The sequence below is a fragment of the Balaenoptera borealis genome, assembly GCF_965194805.1.
Source record: "Balaenoptera borealis genome assembly, chromosome: 5".
In the NCBI taxonomy this organism is placed as follows: Eukaryota; Metazoa; Chordata; class Mammalia; order Artiodactyla; family Balaenopteridae; genus Balaenoptera; species Balaenoptera borealis.
In genome coordinates this window covers 134,413,630-134,431,991 of record NC_138862.1, presented here as the reverse complement: position 1 = coordinate 134,431,991, position 18,362 = coordinate 134,413,630, and the positions used below count along the sequence as shown (strand labels likewise).

The following is an 18,362-nucleotide window of genomic DNA, read 5'->3' as shown; positions in this document are numbered from 1 at the left end:
CTGTCTGACTCACTTAGCTTAGTATGATAATCTCCAGGTCCATTCCATGTTGCTGCAAATGGCATTATTTCATTCTTTTTATGGCTAATATTCCAGTGTGTGTGTGTGTGTGTGTGTGTGTGTGTGTGTGTGTGTGTGTGTGTGTGTGTGTGTGTATATATACCACATCTTTATCCATTCATCTGTTGATGGACATTTAGGTTGCTTCCATGTGTGGGGAGACACTTTAATACCATGCAAATATCCTGCCTACCATCAAAATCTGTCCCTCCCTCTCCCTTGACTTAGTATCCACTGATGATTCTTGTCTGTACCATGATGGCTGCAGAACAATGATTTTCCAACTCTAGTACCCCTTCCACATTTGTCAGCTGGGCAGTCAACATTCCATTGAAAGCCATAGTCCTCCCTTCTCTCCCACTTATTTATGTGTATTATTGTATGGAATTATGGATTCCTGTGTTTCAAATATCTTAAAATTTAAAAACTGACTACTTATAAAAGCATCTTTCTGTACTTGTTCTATTGTTTTTTTAGATCTACTTATTCGTGTGCCAGTACCACATGGGCTTTGTTCATTCTTAAAGCAGTATTTATGGTTTAGAGTTTGGAAAGATAAATCTTTCCTCATTTACTTATTATCTTTAGAATTTCTTTTGAGATTTCTTCTAGTTTATTATTCTGGATGAATTTGAGAACCATTTTTACAGAATTATACCCTCATGCCTTTTCTGTTCACTGCCTTCCCTCAACTCTGGTGGGATTATGATGGAACGGCCCTGGACCTTTAGGTACAATTTAGAATTAACAGGACATTTTATGAAATATAGTCTTTTCACCAGGAACAAGTCTGCCCTCCACTTATTCAAGTTTTAATCTGACCATTAACATCTAGAAGTGTAGGGTATGTAAATGTGCGATTTGCCCTGTGGACCTCTCAAATGGTTTCAGACCTTTACAAGAATGTCACTATGGTGCTTGGAGTCAACCAAGAGAAAGGCAAATAGAATAACCAAGGAAACTGAAAGACAGAAAAAGAAAAAAAAAAAAGACGATGTTCCAATATGTTCAGTATGTTCATTTCATTCACTTACCAAATAAGCCTTCTGGAGGTTCTGCCTGTCACCTGCCGGCCACTATGCTGGTCAGCGGGACGCAGAGGGGAAGCCAGATGAGAGGAAAGAATAAGGTCAAATGCATAGAAGGAAAAACAAAATCTTCAATATGCTCATTCCATTCCCTTCTCATGTGTGCCCATTATGGAACAATTTATAGAAGCAAGATAAGCACCATCAGCCCATTCTCCTGCCATACTTCCTGCAAGAGCAGGGGGAACTTCCAAAGCAGTGACCTTCAGCCAATGTGGGCACTAATGGGCATTTTTTTTTAAAGTGTATTTTATTGTATAGTTGATTTACAATGTTGTGTTAGTTTCTGCTGTACAGAAATGTGATTCAGTTATATATACTCTTTTCCATTATGGTTTATCACAGGATAATGAATGTAGTTCCTTGTGCTATACTGTAGGACCTTGTTTTTTAACCATTCTGTATATACTAGTTCACATCTGCTAATCCCAAACTCCCAATCCAGCCCTCCCGTGCCGCTCCTCCCCCTTGGCAACCACAGTCTGTTCTCTATGTCTGTGAGTCTGTTTCTGTTTCGTAGATAAGTTCGTTTGTGTTATATTTTAGATTCCACATATAAGTGATATCATGTGATATTTGTTTTTCTGCCTGACTTACTTCACTTAGTATGATAATCTCTAGGTCCATCCATGTTGCTGCAAATGGCATTATTTCATTCTTTTTTATGGCTGAGTAATATTTCATTGTGTGTGTGTGTGTGTGTGTGTGTGTGTGTGTGTGTGTGTGTATAAAACATCTTCTTTATCCATTCATCTGTTGATGGATATTTAGGTTGTTTCCATATCTTGGCTATTGTGAATAGTGCTAAAGAAGGTATGTCTTGACCAGTTGGCCTTACTGAGGCCTACAGAATTTATATGAGGCCCAGTATTTACCTATTTTATAACTAATAGCTAATACCAACTAAGACTGGAAGAAATGTCTAAACTGAATGAAGTATGGTTACAAAAATTTCCTCATTTCAAGACAAAATCTAAAACAGTGGATCAAGTTTAAGTCCATTTGAACTCCATGCCTTTCCATCTGCCAACACAGCTCAAGAGTAAGCCACTAGTATTGCATGGGCTCCAAACAGAAAGGCGAGTGACCCATGTCCAGACCATGTACTGCTTATCCATAGTAGGCAGAGTTCCATTTTCCTCGAGTTGAATATTTGATGACAAGAGCTGGAGCCAGAAAGTGACCTAAGATTCTTAGCAAATCACAGGTGTTTTGCTTAGTGTCTGTTGGACCAGGCAGACTTTGGCTTTTGTACCCTGTAAGCATAGAGAAGGCATCCTCCTTTCCCACCTGGCTCAGTAGAACTCAGGTCACTTCTTCTGGGCCACTGAAAAAGTTTGCGGGAACGGGGTCCTGATCCTCTTCAAAAATAGGGAGCTGTACAAGGTGCTGGTGGTGGGGAGTGGGGGTGAAGTGGATCCTCTGCTCCCTGTCTGGCTCTAAGTGACAGGGTTCACACTTGTGATCCTAAAAGGTGATCAGAAAATTTCTCCTTCAAACTCAAATGCAGACACACAGTCCATCTGCAGATGTAATGGGAAAGAACTTTTGTATTGTACTACAAGTTAATCACTAAAGGGATGTTGCCTATAAGCTTAAATTATACATAATGGCTCATCTTTGGGAACCCTGCCTCCCAGGTAATGAGCATTAAGCTAAAATGCCTTTGTTTAGGGTACCCTGTTAGAGAGAGGAAAGAGTTGTTGGACTTTTACTCGATTTGTGAACTGGTTTGTTTGCTTCTTTGGATGCTAGCATTTATATGTGCCATTTGTGTTTTGTCTAGAATTTATGTCTTTAAAAATGGGAAATGTTTTAAATATCCCTTATAGTAAGTCCTCTGAGGTAGGTTTTGGATAAGTGATCTGATTACAGCCATGAACCCATGAGTGAGAAGATGATATTTTACTGTAAAAATGTGTGGCCACTGTACCTGTCTGGATCTCCACAGGGGGTTTAGGCAGGGTTATCTTGGGACCCTGTGCACCATGCACTGCTACCCTTGTTGTGTTAATTACATCATTTATGGTCTCCTGTGTCATTGTATATGTAAAACTCCAAGACCAAACTTGAGGGTTTATTTAGGATTTACTGTTTGTCCTCTGAGTTTTTCACTTCATTTTGTTTGGTATTGTTTCTTCATTTACAGACAAATCAATTTTGTGATATTTAAAACTTTTACTGATGTCAAATGGAGAAAAGGAATGGGGCGGGGGGGAAAGGCGTGTCTGTGGGACATTCCTAGGGAGAAGAGAAAGATTCCACTTGGTTCCTAAAATCACCAAAACCCTCAGCCCAGAATTCTCCCTGTTTGGTTGATGCCAAGGCAAAAAGTCATCCTTTAAAGGTTAGAGATCATCAATTACTATTTATGGCTATTCTGTGAAGAAGCAGGGAAGAATGATGAAATCCTTTATGAGCAAGCATTTGCACTATTACATCAAGGAAAATAAGAAAAGGAAGAGAATGAGAGTGAGAATATGTTGCTTCAAATCTTAACTCCTCCATACTTTTTTATGGCTGAGTAATATTCTACTCTGTGTGTGTGTGTGTGTGTGTGTGTGTGTGTGTGTGTATACCACATCTTTATCCATTCACCTGTCAATGGACGCTTAGGTTGCTTCCATGTCTTGGCTATTGTAAATAGTGCTGCAGTGAACATTGGGGTGCATGTATCTTTTTGAATTAGAGTTTTGTCCAGATATATGCTGAGGAGTGGGATTGCAGCACCATTTGCAGCACCATGGATGGACCTAGAGATTATCATACTAAGTGAAGTAAGTCAGGGAAAGACAAATATCATATGATATCACTTATATGTGGAATCCAAGAAGAAATGATACAAATGAACTTATATTCAAAACAGAAATAGACCCACAGACATAGAAAACAAACTTATGGTCACCAAAAGGGAAAGGAGGGGGATGGATACATTAGGAGTTTGGGATTAACATATACACATTACTATATACAAAATAGATAAACAACAAGGTCCTACTGTATAGCACAGGGAAGTATACTCAATATTTTCTAATAACCTATAAGAGAAAAGAATCTGAAAAAGAATATATATATGTATATACAGTATAACTGAATCACTTTGCTGTACACCTGAAAGTAACAAAACACTGTAAATCAACTATATTTCAGACTTCCCTGGTGGTGCAGTGGTTAAGAATCCGCCTGCCAATGCAGGGGACACGGGTTCAAGCCCTGGTCTGGGACGATCCCACATGCCACGGAGCAACTAAGCCCGTGCGCCACAACTACTGAGCCTGCACTCTAGAGTCCGCGAGCCACAACTACTGAAGCCTGTGCGACTAGACCCCGTGCTCTGCAACAAGAGAAGCCACTGCAATGAGAAGCCCACACACCACAATGAAGAGTTGTCCCTGCTCTCCGCAACAAGAGAAAAGCCTGTGCGCAGCAATGAAGACCCAAAGCAGCCAAATAAATAAATAAATACAATTTTAAAAAAATCTATTATACTTCAATTTAAAAAGTCTAATTCTGGGGGGAAGATAAAAAACCTTAACTCCTCCAGCTGTTATGCCAATATATCCACCCCTTCCACCACTTTCCGTTCCTATCCAACCCCAATTCCTGACACTGGGGCTCAGAACTGCCCCTCCTTATAGTGATCAGTTAGAAAATCCTGTGTTAGTTCCTGGGGCACAGGGATTTGGTCTAGTACCGCCATCTAAGACCTGACAGGGCACCCAGTTTGGGCCCCTCCCAGGGCAGGGCAATTTCCCTTACACCTTTACCTCATATGGGGACTAAATGCAAATGATCAGTCAGCTGCGTTTCTCAGACTTCTTGAACTGGAAAGATTGCAACCCTCCTTCACAAGGAGGGTCCTCTACAACTGGAGCCCACTTGACATCACCCACAGCTGAACTAAAATGGGACCCCGATGACGGAGGAATGCCCTTATTATAATACTACTTATTAGTGCATCTGGGCAGGGCTTTGAAAAGGGGAACCAAAGCAAAATATTTCAAACAAAATTCAAGAAATTCAGCAAAAAAACAAATCCCTCTGAATTTTTGGAAAAGATTTATCAAGCCTACAGACATTATACTAATGCAGATCCTGAGACCCCTGAAAATATTAGAATGATAAATTTGATCTTTTTTGGACAGTGTCTCAGATATTGGGAGAAAGTTGTCAAGATTAGATGGTGCATTTGGAATGAACCCTTCTCAATGGCTAGATGTTGTTTTTAAAGTGTTCAACAGGGAACAGCAACAGAAGAATGAAGATGTAAAACAAAATGCCACTTTTTTGGCACTGGATTCCCGAAAGGGGAGTAACTGGAAGAGAGGTAAGCCCCTACTGGGGGAGGAACAATGAGCTTTCACCCTTAAGTTTTTCTTCAGAACAGCTTGACATCAGAGTCCCACGTGAACACTCTTTAAGCCTACAGATGGTGCTCATGAAAACCCCAGGAGACAGAGCTCTCCTCCCCCTCCCAACCCCCCCCCCCAACCCCAGGTCTATGAAAGGTAAGACCAGAGTGTGTGCTAACAGCACCCCAGGGAAGGCCAAAAACACACGGCCAATAGACATCCCCTTAAAAAAGGACGCTGGGACACCTAACCTAAAGCAGTATCCTCTGAGGCAAGAGGATCACTTCTCCCACAGACTGACTTGTCAAAATACCATCCAGTATATTCAGAAAAGGACAAAGAGAGGGTCGAGGAGTGGGGTTTCACTTGGATTGCACCTTGCCTGGCTGGAAATGTAGTGCACAATTGTTTTGATTCCTGAGGTGATCTTGGACCCTGTGCTGCAGCAAATTCATATTAGTACCCATTACAGGAGAGATGCCACCTTACAATGGATTCAAAAATATATAATGGGGCCTAACCTATAGAAGACCATCCAGCGAGTCACTCAGAATTGCATGATTCGTTCTAAAAGCAACCCAAAGACTGCTGCTGGACCTTCCCAGATGGGGGCCCAACACAAAGGAATCTGTGCCACCAACGACTGGACACAAATGCCTTGAGCTGCAGGAAATTTCAGATACCTGCTAGTGTTTGTGGACACTTTTTTTCAGGGTGGGTGGAAGCAATCCCACCTGGACAGAAAAAGTCTCTGAAGAGGATTGCCTGGGTCTTGGACAAACTGAAAGCTGAACATGAGTGTGGTACCACCATCGATATCTCCCTGTGGGAATTCGAGACCATAAGTACTACGTGACTATTACTGATGCCTCAGGACACAGAGACTTGATCAAAAACATGATTCCAGGCACATCCCAGGCCGACTGTAATGTTCTCATTGTTGCTGTTGATGCTGGTGGATTTGAAGCAGGTATCTCCAAGAATGGGCAGACCCATGAGCATGCCCTTCTGGCTTACACTCTTGGTGTGAAACAACTAAATGTTGCTGTTAAATGGATTCCACTGAGCCACCCTACAGCCAGAAGAGATATGAGTAAATTGTTAAGGAAGTCAGCACTTACATTAAGAAAATTGGCTACAACCCCAATGCAGGAGCATTGGTGCCAGTTTCTGGCTGGAATGGTGACAACATGCTGGAGCCAAGTACTAACATGCCTTGGTTTAAGGGATGGAAATTCACCCAAAAGATGGCAATGCCAGTGGAACCATGCTGCTCTGGATTGCATCCTGCCAGCAACTCATCCAAGTGACTAGTCTTTGAGTCTGCCCCTCCAGGATAGCTACAAAATTGGTGGTATTGGTACTGTCCCTGTGGGTTGAGTGGAGACTATTTCAAACCTATCGTGGTGGTCACCTTTGCTCCAGTCAATGTTACAACTGAAGTAAAGTCTGTTGAAATGTACCATGAAGCTTTCGTGAAGCCCTTTCTGGGGACAATGTGGGCTTCAATGTCAAGAACATGTCTGTCAAAGATGTTCGTTGTGGCCATGTGGCTGGTGACAGAAAAAATGACCCACCGATGGAAGCAGCTGGCTTCATACCTCAAGTGATTATCTTGAACCACCCAGGCCAAATCAGTGCTAGATATGAACCCGTGCTGGATTGTCACACAGCTCACACTGCTTGCAAGTTTGCTGAGCTGGAGACTGATCATTATTCTGGGAAAAAGCTGGAAGATGGGCCCAAGTTCGTTTTTATTTTATATTTATTGTTATTTTTTAAATTTTGGCTGCATTGGGGCTTTGTTGCTGCGTGCAGGCTTTCTCTAGTTGCGGCGAGTGGGGGCTACTCTTCATTGCAGTGCACAGGCTTCTCATTGTGGTGGCTTCTCTTGTTGCAGAGCACGGGCTCTAGGCATGCAGGCTTCAGTAGTTGCAGCGTATGGGCTCAAGAGTTGTGGTCCACAGGCTTAGTTGCTCTGTGGCAAGTGGGATCTTCCCAGACCAGGGATTGAACCCATGTCCCCTGCACTGGCAGGTGGATTCTTAACCACTGTGTCACCAGGGAAGTCCTAGCACCAAATTTTTGATCTGGTGATGCTGCTGCTGTTGATACGGTTCCTAGCAAGCCCATATCCGTTGAGAGTTTCTCTATCCTCCTCTGGGTTGTTTTACTGTTCATGACATGAGACAGACAGTTGCTGTGTCATTAAAGTGGTGAAAAAGAAGGCAGCTGGAGCTGGCAAGGCCACCAAGTCCGTCCAGAAAACTCAGAGGCTAAATGAATATAATCTCCAATACCTGCCACCCCAGTCTTAATAAGTGGTGGAATAATGGTCTCAGGACTCTTTGTAAAAAGACTGATTAATGATAACAATGAATTGTATAAACTTCAGAAGGAAAGGACACTGTTTTGTGCACCACTGGTTTTGTGTGTGACAGTTTAAAATTACCAGTTTTTAAAATCAGTACTTTAAAAATTATTTTGTATTGGAGTATAGTTGATTTACAATGTTGTGTTAGTTTCAGGTGTACAGCAAAGTGATTCAGTTACATATATTCTTTTTCAGATTCTTTCCCCAATAGGTTATTATAGAATACTGAGTTCCCTGTGCTATACAGTAGGTCCTTGTTGATTATCTATTTTATATATAGTAGTGTGTATATGATAATCCCAAACTCCTAATTATCCCTCCCCCCCTAACCTTTCCCCTTTGGTTTTTTAAGTCTGTGCTTCTGTTTTGTAAATAAGTTCATTAAAATCAGTACTTTTTAATCAGTTAAAGCCCTCCTAAAAGGAAATTATCCCCTGATTTGGTTTAAGGCATTGGAACTACATTAATCCTGGAGACCACAATCAACAGGAAAAACTGAGAAAATGAATACTAATTTAACTTGGGATAAGGCCTTGCCAGTTGCCCTGCTATGTATTAGTGGCTCTCAGAAGCAGGCTTAAATTAAGCCCCTTTGAAATACTGTATTGTAGTTCATTCTAGGTGTCTGTCCAGGCAGGAGAATCTATAAATGCTCTGAAAGAGCTAGCAGTTGCCAATTATGCTAAAACTTTGGGCATTATACTAAACCCTGTTCATGAGTTTGACTCCAACAGGTCTGCCTATTGAACTGAAGTAAATGGTAATTTCATTATGGCTGGAGAGGGGTCAACCTATTTAATTTTTCCCAAATAAACAGCACAGGAACTTAGTACATGTATTGGGAACTGGAACCGAACCCCAAACCCAAGTTCAATTACAAATTAGACAACAAAGTGCTAAGGAGTTTCATCAGGTTCAAATGGTTGTAGATAAAAAAGGAAAGAGGATTTTACTCCTAAAGATTCTAAAGAATATTCATTGCCCCTGTTTAACAGGGAGTAGCCAGAGCAGTCTTTGTCCCTTTCCCCTCAAGACTGTGGAATGGACATTGGCAGTGGGGAATTGTAATAGGGAAGAACCTTTGTATTCTATTACAAGTTAATCACTAAAGGGATGTTGCCTGCAAGCTTAAAGTATATGCAATTCCCATCTCTGGCAACCCTGCCTCCCAGGTAATGAGCATTAAGCTAAAATACCTTTGTTTAGCTCACAGGAAACATCTGAACCAGGCCCACCTGTGAATTAACACATCCCCTCCGGAGGCTGGCTGGAACCAGGAAATGTTTGACTTTACTCCCTTTGCTTTTATTATATAAGAAACTTGAATTCTAACTCAGACAAGATGGTTCTTTGGGATATGAGTCCACCATCTTCTTGGTCTGCTGGCTTTCCTTGTCCCAACAGCTTGTCTCTTGATTTACTGGCCTGTTGTGGGGTGAGCAGCATGAGCTTGGACTTGGTAACACAAACTCTAGAGGAAGATGGTGATGGGTCTGGGGCAGGCTCTCTAGTGGAGAGGACTCCCTGCCTTCTTCAAAACGCCATATGTCCTGGCTCTCCTGTCATCTGGCTACTTTCAGATGATATGATTCCTTTCCTGCACTGTGTAAAGCATCCTTCCTGAGTAATGATTCCCCCCATCAATGGCTTCTGGGAAATTAAACACAGTTTTTCATTCAGAAGAGGTTGGGGACTTCTGATACAAACCTCTGCAAATACCTTATTCAGAAACAAGAGGTTATGTTCTCCCAGCAATAATTGTTCATTTGTTTTGCAAGGTAACAGCTGCTTCCCATAACTTTATCAGCAACCTTGACATATCTATAAGTTCACTAAAATCTTTTGGTCAAATGCAGCTAATTAAAGGAATAGAATTGATGCATACAGTATTCAGAATTTCAAAGTTAAATATGCATAAATAGTCCCTAATCATAGTATGGGGCAAACCTAACCAATGGGTACCATTTTAAGTTTTGGTTATTCTTGAATTTACACATTCATATCAATTTTAGAATCAGTTTCAACAGTTCTATGGTAAGTCCTGTTGAGATTTTGAAAATATGATTGAGTTGAATTCTTTACAATATTAAGTCTTTTCATTCATAACTTAAAAAATGGAAAGGACTATCTTGGTTATCTTTTATGTCCTTCAATAACATCTTATCTTCTCCAATAAGACCTTCTAGAATATATGTCAGGCTTTTTTTCCTCAGTAACCTTTTAAAAAATTGCTGTTGTGGATGGTATCCACTTTCCTCCCACAGAATTTCCCAATTAAATATTGCTATTATATGTTTGCATATTGATGCTGTATTCAGTCACCAGAACCATTAAAGTCACAAGTCTTTAATGAAAAGAGATGAAGTATAAATGAAAACTTTAAAAGAGATGTGGCTACAGTTGGATTTAAAATTAAGAATGAGAAATGCAATGTGGGAAGGAAAATACTGTTAGATTTTCGTGTGATTCCCTGATAACTAATGGATTTGTTATTAAAAGGTCTAACACTGTGGTTATTAAGTCTCTTGGGTGGCCATGTGAATCAAGTCTCAGAAGATACCTGGAGTTTAAAAAGTTAGACTCTGTGGATCCTCAGGAATCTGGTCCAGAGGAAATCCAGTAGTTAAATGAGGCCTGCTCATACTTAACATTTTTAAGCTTAATTATCTGTTATAAGTAGCCATTAGTAAACATTTTCATTCCATACAATGAAGAGAAACCCAGGAGCTATTAACATTTAACTCATTTAATTAACATGAGTAATAAGTGATTAATAAATTTGTTGAGGGACTTCCCTGGTGGCGCAGTGGGTAAGAATCTGCCTGCCACTGCAGGAGACACGGGTTTGAGCCCTGGTCCGGGAAGATCCCACATGCCGCGGAGCAACTAAGCCCATGTACCGCAATTACTAAGCCTGCACTCTAGAGCCCGCATGCCAAACTACTGAAGCCTGCTCACCTAGAGCCCGTTCTCCTCAACAAGAGAAGCCACAGAAATGAGAAGCCCGCTCACCACAACAAAGAGTAGCCCCCGCTCGCTGCAACCAGAGAAAGCCCGCGTGCCACAACGGAGACCCAATGCGGCCAAAAATAAATAAATTAATTAAAAAAAAAAAAAGTTTGTTGAATGTACACCCAGGCCATTTCAAATCCCTTTTGGAAGGCATCAAGGAAAAATAATTACAGGACTTCCCCAGTGGTCCAGTGGTTACGACTCTGAGCTTCCACTGTGGGGGGCAGATTGGATCTCTGGTCAGGGAACTAAGATCCCGCATGCTGCAGGGCACGGCTGAAAAAAAAAAAAAAAATTACACCTGTCTTATAGTTGAGTGATCTAACTAAAAAATAACTATACCTCCCAAAAGAAGTGTAAATAAGACCCATAATTTATGATCTTATTGTGTCAGGCCTTTAACTATGACATAAACATTTCTATAATCTAGATAAAAATCTCAATTCCGTTTTCTTTTTAGGACTCAGGAAATGGTTTCTTTTACCTAAATAGGTAACACCATAGTCCCCATATGATTTGACACTGTTCCACAACCACTCTTTCAAAAAGACAGACAAATCTTTAGTAAAAGAAGCTAAATTTATAAACATTTAAGATAACTTGAGAAATACATAGTAAAAAAAGAACAAAGCCCACAAATTACAAAGATTTTACTAATATGCAAACTGCTGGTCCATCTAAATTTGGCATATTCAATCTACTTAACTGATTTGCTTAATGTGGTAATTTTTTAAATGAAATTCAGTTGGAGGATGAGGGATAAATTTATGCCCTTGACAAAGATAACCACTGTGGTATGTTGTTACTAAGAAAAGAAAACATAATTCCTGGTTATATTATTGTTCTGGCTCATCAGAATTCACAGGACATGTGGGAGTCTGTCATGTCCAATGAGGTCAGGCAAACGTAATAGAAGGTGCCCCAGGATGACACACATCTTCATCAAACAAATCTTCTGGTAGCTCCTCTTCATCTCCATCAGGGAAATATGTTGGGAATGGTAGATTTTTACAGAAATCCTTATATGCAGGCAATTTAGAATCTTTGATCTGGGGGGAGGAAGCAAAGATCTTATTAATAAGTGATACCAATTAAGTTATTTAAAGGTAGTCTGGTTTACTTATTACTTTATTTACTTATTTGCTTATAGTCTCATTCATAATCAAAGAATAGCTTTTCCTACATTTCCTTTTTCTTTGTTTTTTGTTCCTTCATTTTCTAATGTGAATAACACAGCTACTATACACTGAGTTCCTTTTACTTTATATATGTATTTTTATTCCAATAAACTTAACTAATCCAATGACAGAAATATAACCTTCCTCAAGTTAATCAGCTACTTCATGAGAATAAAATTACTCTGATTATATTTTATCCATAAACAGAACTGCCCAACAGAATAAATTATATTCTACAATTACTACATAAATATCAATTATACCCAAATTGATTTTTCAAATATAAAGAACTGACATAAACTATATACCTAAAAGGTATTACTATCTACTTCTCAATTACTGATTTTATTATCTACTCATATCATGTATTTTTATTATTCTATATTCTACCATAAATTTCTTGAGCTCAGGTTAAAAAATATAAAATTTACCTAGTACTTTTGTTAGTCTTAATTCTAAGAGCACATAACCCAAAATATCAAGTTTTGTTAAGGAAATTAGCTTATATTTAACAAGTAATGTTCTCTTTGAGAAGCTAAGGACAGAATAGTATTTAGCAGAAACAATAATAAACCCAGAAGTCTTGAAAACAGCTGTATTAGCTCTTTATATTCTAAAAATATTCTAATTACATTTGTAAATTCATTAACTGAGGAATAGTACAGATATCGATATGATCTAAAATGTTGGGTTATATTTTTGGAAAACATTAGGTTCTTTAAAGCTTCTGACTCATTCTACAGCCTTCATTCAGAGAGAAGTAAAAAAAACAATTACACGTAATTACACAAACATTAAAATAAGGCATACTCATTTTGGCAATAAGAAATGAATAATATGGTTGAAGTAAGTACAGAAAAACACCTATATTAATTTCTCTCATTAAATTGTTCCAAGAAATTATCAGTAAGTTGCCCAGAAGAAAATACACTTGTTTAACTTTTTTTTCCAATCCACTAATCTTGAGTTGAACTTTAACTTGGGAAAAAAAAGTCAAATTCTTACCAATTAAATTGTCTCAGAATTTGTAAATGAAAATAAAACCCAAGCAGATAAACAACAAAACGAACAACAAAACTTTCTGTGCAAATTTGATAATTGTGAAAATTTAGTTATAAATGCCTAAACGGTGAATTCTCAAGTACTTTCAAATTTTTATAGATCTATTATACCCAAGAAACAGCAAGGTGATTCCGTTATACATATATACATATTTTCATATTCTTTCCCATTATAGGTTATCACAAGATATTGAGTATAGTTCCCTTTGCTATACAGTAGATCCTTGTTGGTTATGTTTTATATATAGTACTTTGTATCTGCTAATCCCAAAGTCCTAATTTATCCCTCCGTCACCCCTTTCCCCTTTGGTAACCATAAGTTTGTTTTCTATGTTTGTGAGTCTATTTCTGTTTTGTAAATAAGTTCATTTGTATCATTTTTTAGATTCCACATATAACCGATATTGTATAATATTTGTCTTTTGTCTGGCTTTCTTCACTTAATATGATAATCTCTAGGTCCATCCATGTTGCTGCAAATGGCATTATTTTCTTTTTTTATGGCTGAGTAATATTTCATTGTATAAACGTACCATGGCTTCTTTATCCATTCCTCTGTCGATGGACATTTAGGTTGTTTCTATCTCTTGGCTACTGTAAATAGGGCTGCGATGAACACTGGGGTGCATGTATCTTTTTAAATTATCGTTTCCTCTAGATATATACCCAGGAGTGGGATTGCTGGACCATATGGTAACTCGGCTTTTAGTTAAAAAAAATCTCCATACTGTTTTCCATAGTAGCTGCACCAATTCACATTCCCACAGTGTAGGAGGGTTCCCTTTTCTCCACACCTTCTCCAGCATTTAGTATTGGTAGACATTTTGATGATGGCCATTCTGACTGGTGTGATGTGATACCTCATTATAGTTTTTTTTGATTTGCATTTCCCTACTAATTAGCGATGTTGGGCATTATTTTTCATATGCCTTTTGGCCACCTGTATGTCTTCTTCAGAGAAATGTCTACTTAGACAGTCAATGTCTTTTGCCCGTTTATTGATTGGGTTGTTTGTTTTTTTTGATATTGAGCTATATGAGCTGTTTGTACATTTGTGTTTGTACATTTGAAAATTAATCTCTTGTTGGTAGCATCGTTTTGCAAATATTTTCTCCCATCCTGCAGGTTGTCTTTCCATTTTATGGTTTCCTTTTCTGTGCAAAAGCTTTTAAGTTTAATTAGATCCCATTTGTTTATTTTTATTTCCATTACTCTAGGATCAAAAAAGTTATTGCTGCAATTTATGTCAAAGAGTGTTCTGCCTGTTTTCCTCTAGGAGTTTTATAGTATCTGGTCTTATATTTAGGTCTTTAATCCAGTTTGAATTTATTTTTGTATTTGGTGCTAGAGAATGTTCTAATCTTGTACACACAGCTGTCCAGTTTTACCAGCACTACTTATTGAAAAGACTGCCTTTTCTCCATTGTATATTCTTGCCTCCTTTGATGTAGACTGACCATATGTGCATGGCTTTATTTTGGGGATTTCTATCTAGTTCCATTGATCTATATGTCTGTTTTTGTGCCAGTACCATACTGTTTTGCTTACTGTAGCTTTGTAGTCAGGGAGCCTGATTCCTCCAGCTCCATTCTTCCTTCTCATGATTGCTTTGGCTGTTCGAGGTCTTCTGTGTTTCCATACAAATTTTAAAATTTCTTGTTCTACTTCTGTGAAAAATGCCATTGGAAATTTGATAGGAAATGCACTGAATCTATAGATTGCCTTGGATAGTATGGTCATTTTAACAATATTGATTCTTCCAATCCAAGAACATCGTATATCTTTCCATCTGTTTGTGTCTTCTTTAATTTCCTTCATCAGCATCTCATAATGTTCAGAGTACAGGTTTTTTGCCTCCTTAGGTAGGTTTGTTCCTAAGTATTTTATTCTTTTTGATGTGATTGTAAATGGGATTGTTCCCTTAATTTTACTTTTTGATTTTTGTTGTTAGTGTATAGAAGTGCAACAGACTTCTATATATTAATTTGTACCCTGCAACTTTACAGAATTCACTGATGAGCTCTAGTAGTTTTCTGATAGCATCTTCAGGATTTTCTATGTATAGTATCACGTCATCTGCAAAAAGTGACAATTTAATTACTTCTTTTCTAATCTGGATTCCTTTTATTTCTTTTTCTTCTCTGATTGCTGTGGCTAGGAGTTACAAAACTATGTTGAATAAAAGTGGCAAAAGTGGGCATTTGTCTTGTGCCTGATCTTAGAGGAAATGCTTTCAACTTTTTGCTGTTGATTATGATGTTAGCTGTGGGCTCGTCACATATGGCCTTTATTATACTGAGGTAGGTTCCCTCTATGCCCACTTTCTGGAGTTTTTTTTTTTTTTTTCTTTTTATCATAAATGGATGTTGAATTTTATTAAAAGTTTTTTCTGCATCTATTGAGATGACCATATAGTTTTATTCTTCAACTTGTTAATGTGGTGTATCACACTAATTGATTTGCAGATACTGAAAATTCATTATATCCCTGAGATAAATCTCACTTGATCATGGTGTATGATCCTTTTAATGTATTGTTGGATTCAGCTGGCTAGATTTTTTTTTTTTTTGGTTTGATTTTGTTGAGGATTTTTGCATCTATGATCGTCAGTGATATTGGCCTGTACTTTTCTTTTTTTGTGATATCTTTGGTTTTGGTATCAAGGTGATGGTGGCCTCATAGAATGAGTTCTGAAGTGTTCCTTCCTCTGCAATTTTTAAAAATCATTTCAGAAGGATAGGTGTTAACTCTTCTCTAAATGTTTGGTAGAATTTGCCTGAAGCCATCTGGTCCTGGACTTTTGTTTGTTGGGAGTTTTAGAATTACTGATTCAATTTCAATACTGGTAACTGGTCTGTTCACATTTTCTATTTCTTCCTGGTTCAGTCTTGAGAGATCACACCTTTTTAAGAATTTGTCCATGTCTTCAAGGTTGTCCATTTTATGGCTGTATAGTTGCTTGTAGCAGCCTCTTATGATCCTTTGTATTTCTGTGGTATTGGCTGTAACTTCTGCTTTTTCGTTTCTGATTTTACTGATTTGGGCCCTCTCCTTTTTTCCCATGATGAGTCTGGCTAAAGGTTTACCAATTTTGTTTATCTTTTCAAAGAATCAGCTTTTGTTTCATTGATCTTTTCTATTGATTTTTTTTAAAGTGTCTATTTCATTTATTTCTGCTCTGATCTTCATGAGTTCTCTTTCTGCTAACTTTAGGTTTCGATTGTTCTTTCTCTAGTTGCTTTATGTGTAAGGTTATGTTGTTTATTTGATATTTTTCTTGTTTCCTGAGGTAAGCTTGTACTGCTATAGACTTCCCTCTGAGAACTGCTTTTGCTGTGTCCAATAGGTTTTGGATCATTGTGTTTTCGTTTTCATGATTTTCTAAGTATTTTTTGATTTCCTCTTTGATTTTTTCAGTGACCCATTGGTTGTTTAGTAGCATATTGTTTAGCTTCCACGTGTCTGTGTTTTTTGCAGTTTTTTTCTTGTGGCTGTTTTCTTTTCTTTTTCTTGGGCTGCATCGGGTGGCTTGTGGGATATTAGGTCCCTGACAAGGGATTAAACACGCACCCTCGGCAGTGAAAGCATGGAGTCCTAACCACTGGACCGCCAGGGAATTCCCTGGTTGTCTTCTAAACTCATAGAGTTGTGGTCTGAAAAGACGCTTGATACAATTTCAATCTTCTTAAATTTACTAAGGCTTGCTTTGTGGCCCAACATATGATCAATCCTGGAGAATGTTCCATGTGCACTTGAGTGTATTCTGCTGCTTTCAGATGGAAGGTTCTACACATATTAATTGAGTCCATCTGGTCTAATGTATCATTTAAGGCTTGTGTTTCCCCTAGTGATTTTCTGTTTGGACGATCTGTCCGTTGATGTAAGTGGGGCATTAAAGTCCCTTATTATTATTACTGTCAATTTCTACTTTTATATCTATTAACATCTGCCTTATATGTTGAGGTGTTCCTATGTTGGGTGCATATATATTTACAATTGTTATATCTCTTCTTGGATTGATCCCTTGATCATTATGTGGTGTCCTTCTCTCTTGTAACGGTCTTTATTTTAAAGTCTATTTTGTCTGATATGAGTATTCCTACTCCAGCTTTCTTTTGATTTGCATTTGCATGGAATACCTTTTTCCATCCCCTTACTTTGTTTGTATGTCTCTAGATCTGAAGTGGGTCTCTTGTAGACAGCATGTATACAGGTCTAGGTTTTGTATCCATTTAGCCAGTCTATGCCTTCAGATTGGAGCATTTAATCCATTTACATTTAAGGTAATTATCAATATATATGTTCTGATTGCCATTTTGTTATTAGATTTCTGTAGGTCTTTTGTCCCTTTCTTCTTAGTTCTCTGCTCTTGTGATTTGATGACTATCTTTGTGTTATGTTTGGATTCCTTTTTCTTTATTGTGTGTATATGTATTATAGATTTTTGGTTTGTGGTTACTATGAGGTTTTAGTATAGCAGTGTGTGTGCATATATATAAATATAAATATATATGATTGTTTTAAGTTGCTGATCTCATTTCAACTGCATTTTAAATACCCCACATTTGTACTCTCCTCCCTTCACAATTACTGTTTTTGATATATTTCTTTTTTTCTTTAATTAATTAATTTTTTTGGGGGGCTGCGCTGGGTCTTTGTTGCTGTGCGCAGGCTTTCTCTAGTTGCAGCGAGTGAGGGCTGCTCTTTGTTGCAGTGCGTGGGCTTCTCATTGTGGTGGCTTCTCTTGTTGTGGAGCATGGGTTCTAGGTGTGTGGGCTTCAGTAGTTGTGGCACGTGGGCTCTAGAGCACAGGTTCAGTAGTTGTGGTGCACAGACTTAGTTGCTCCATGGCATGTGGGATCTTCCCGGACCAGGGCTTGAACCCGTGTCCCCTGCATTGGCAGGCGGATTCTTAACCACTGCACCACCAGGGAGGTCCCTGATATCATATTTCACATCTAATTGTTTTGTGTATCCCTTAACTGCATATTGTGGATACAGATGATTTTACTACTTTTGTCTTTTAACCTCCCTACTAGTTTGTGTGTGGACGATTTACCTTTATCGTATGTTTGCCTTTACCAGTGAGCTTTTCCATTTCATAATTTTCTTGTTTCTAGTTGCAGCCTTTTCTTTTCCCCTTAGAAAAGTTCCTTTAGCATTTGTTGTAAAACTGGTTTGGTGGTGTTGAATTCTTTTATCTTTTGCTTGTCTGTAAAGTTTTTGATTTCTCCATC

The 18,362-nt window shown here is 38.4% G+C and overlaps 1 protein-coding gene and 1 pseudogene across 3 annotated transcripts in view; one reads left to right on the top strand and one right to left on the bottom strand.

Annotated features, from left to right (window-relative positions):
- Positions 1-5,424: 5,424 nt before the first annotated feature.
- Positions 5,425-11,325, top strand: LOC309629540 (elongation factor 1-alpha 1 pseudogene; annotated as a pseudogene). The gene is made up of 2 exons: positions 5,425-5,475; positions 6,075-11,325. The product of its transcript is annotated as an elongation factor 1-alpha 1 pseudogene (transcript).
- A 121-nt stretch (positions 11,326-11,446) lies between these two features.
- Positions 11,447-18,362, bottom strand: part of MRPL3 (mitochondrial ribosomal protein L3) — a 43,224-nt gene continuing 36,308 nt past the window's right edge. The window contains exon 10 of one of the 2 annotated variants that reach the window (XM_082392802.1): positions 11,447-11,935. In XM_082392802.1, the coding sequence (XP_082248928.1) occupies positions 11,783-11,935 (153 nt within the window). In that variant the 3' untranslated portion in view covers positions 11,447-11,782. The remainder of the gene's footprint in view (positions 11,936-18,362) is intronic. The other variant, XR_014244831.1, reaches the window with a different exon arrangement.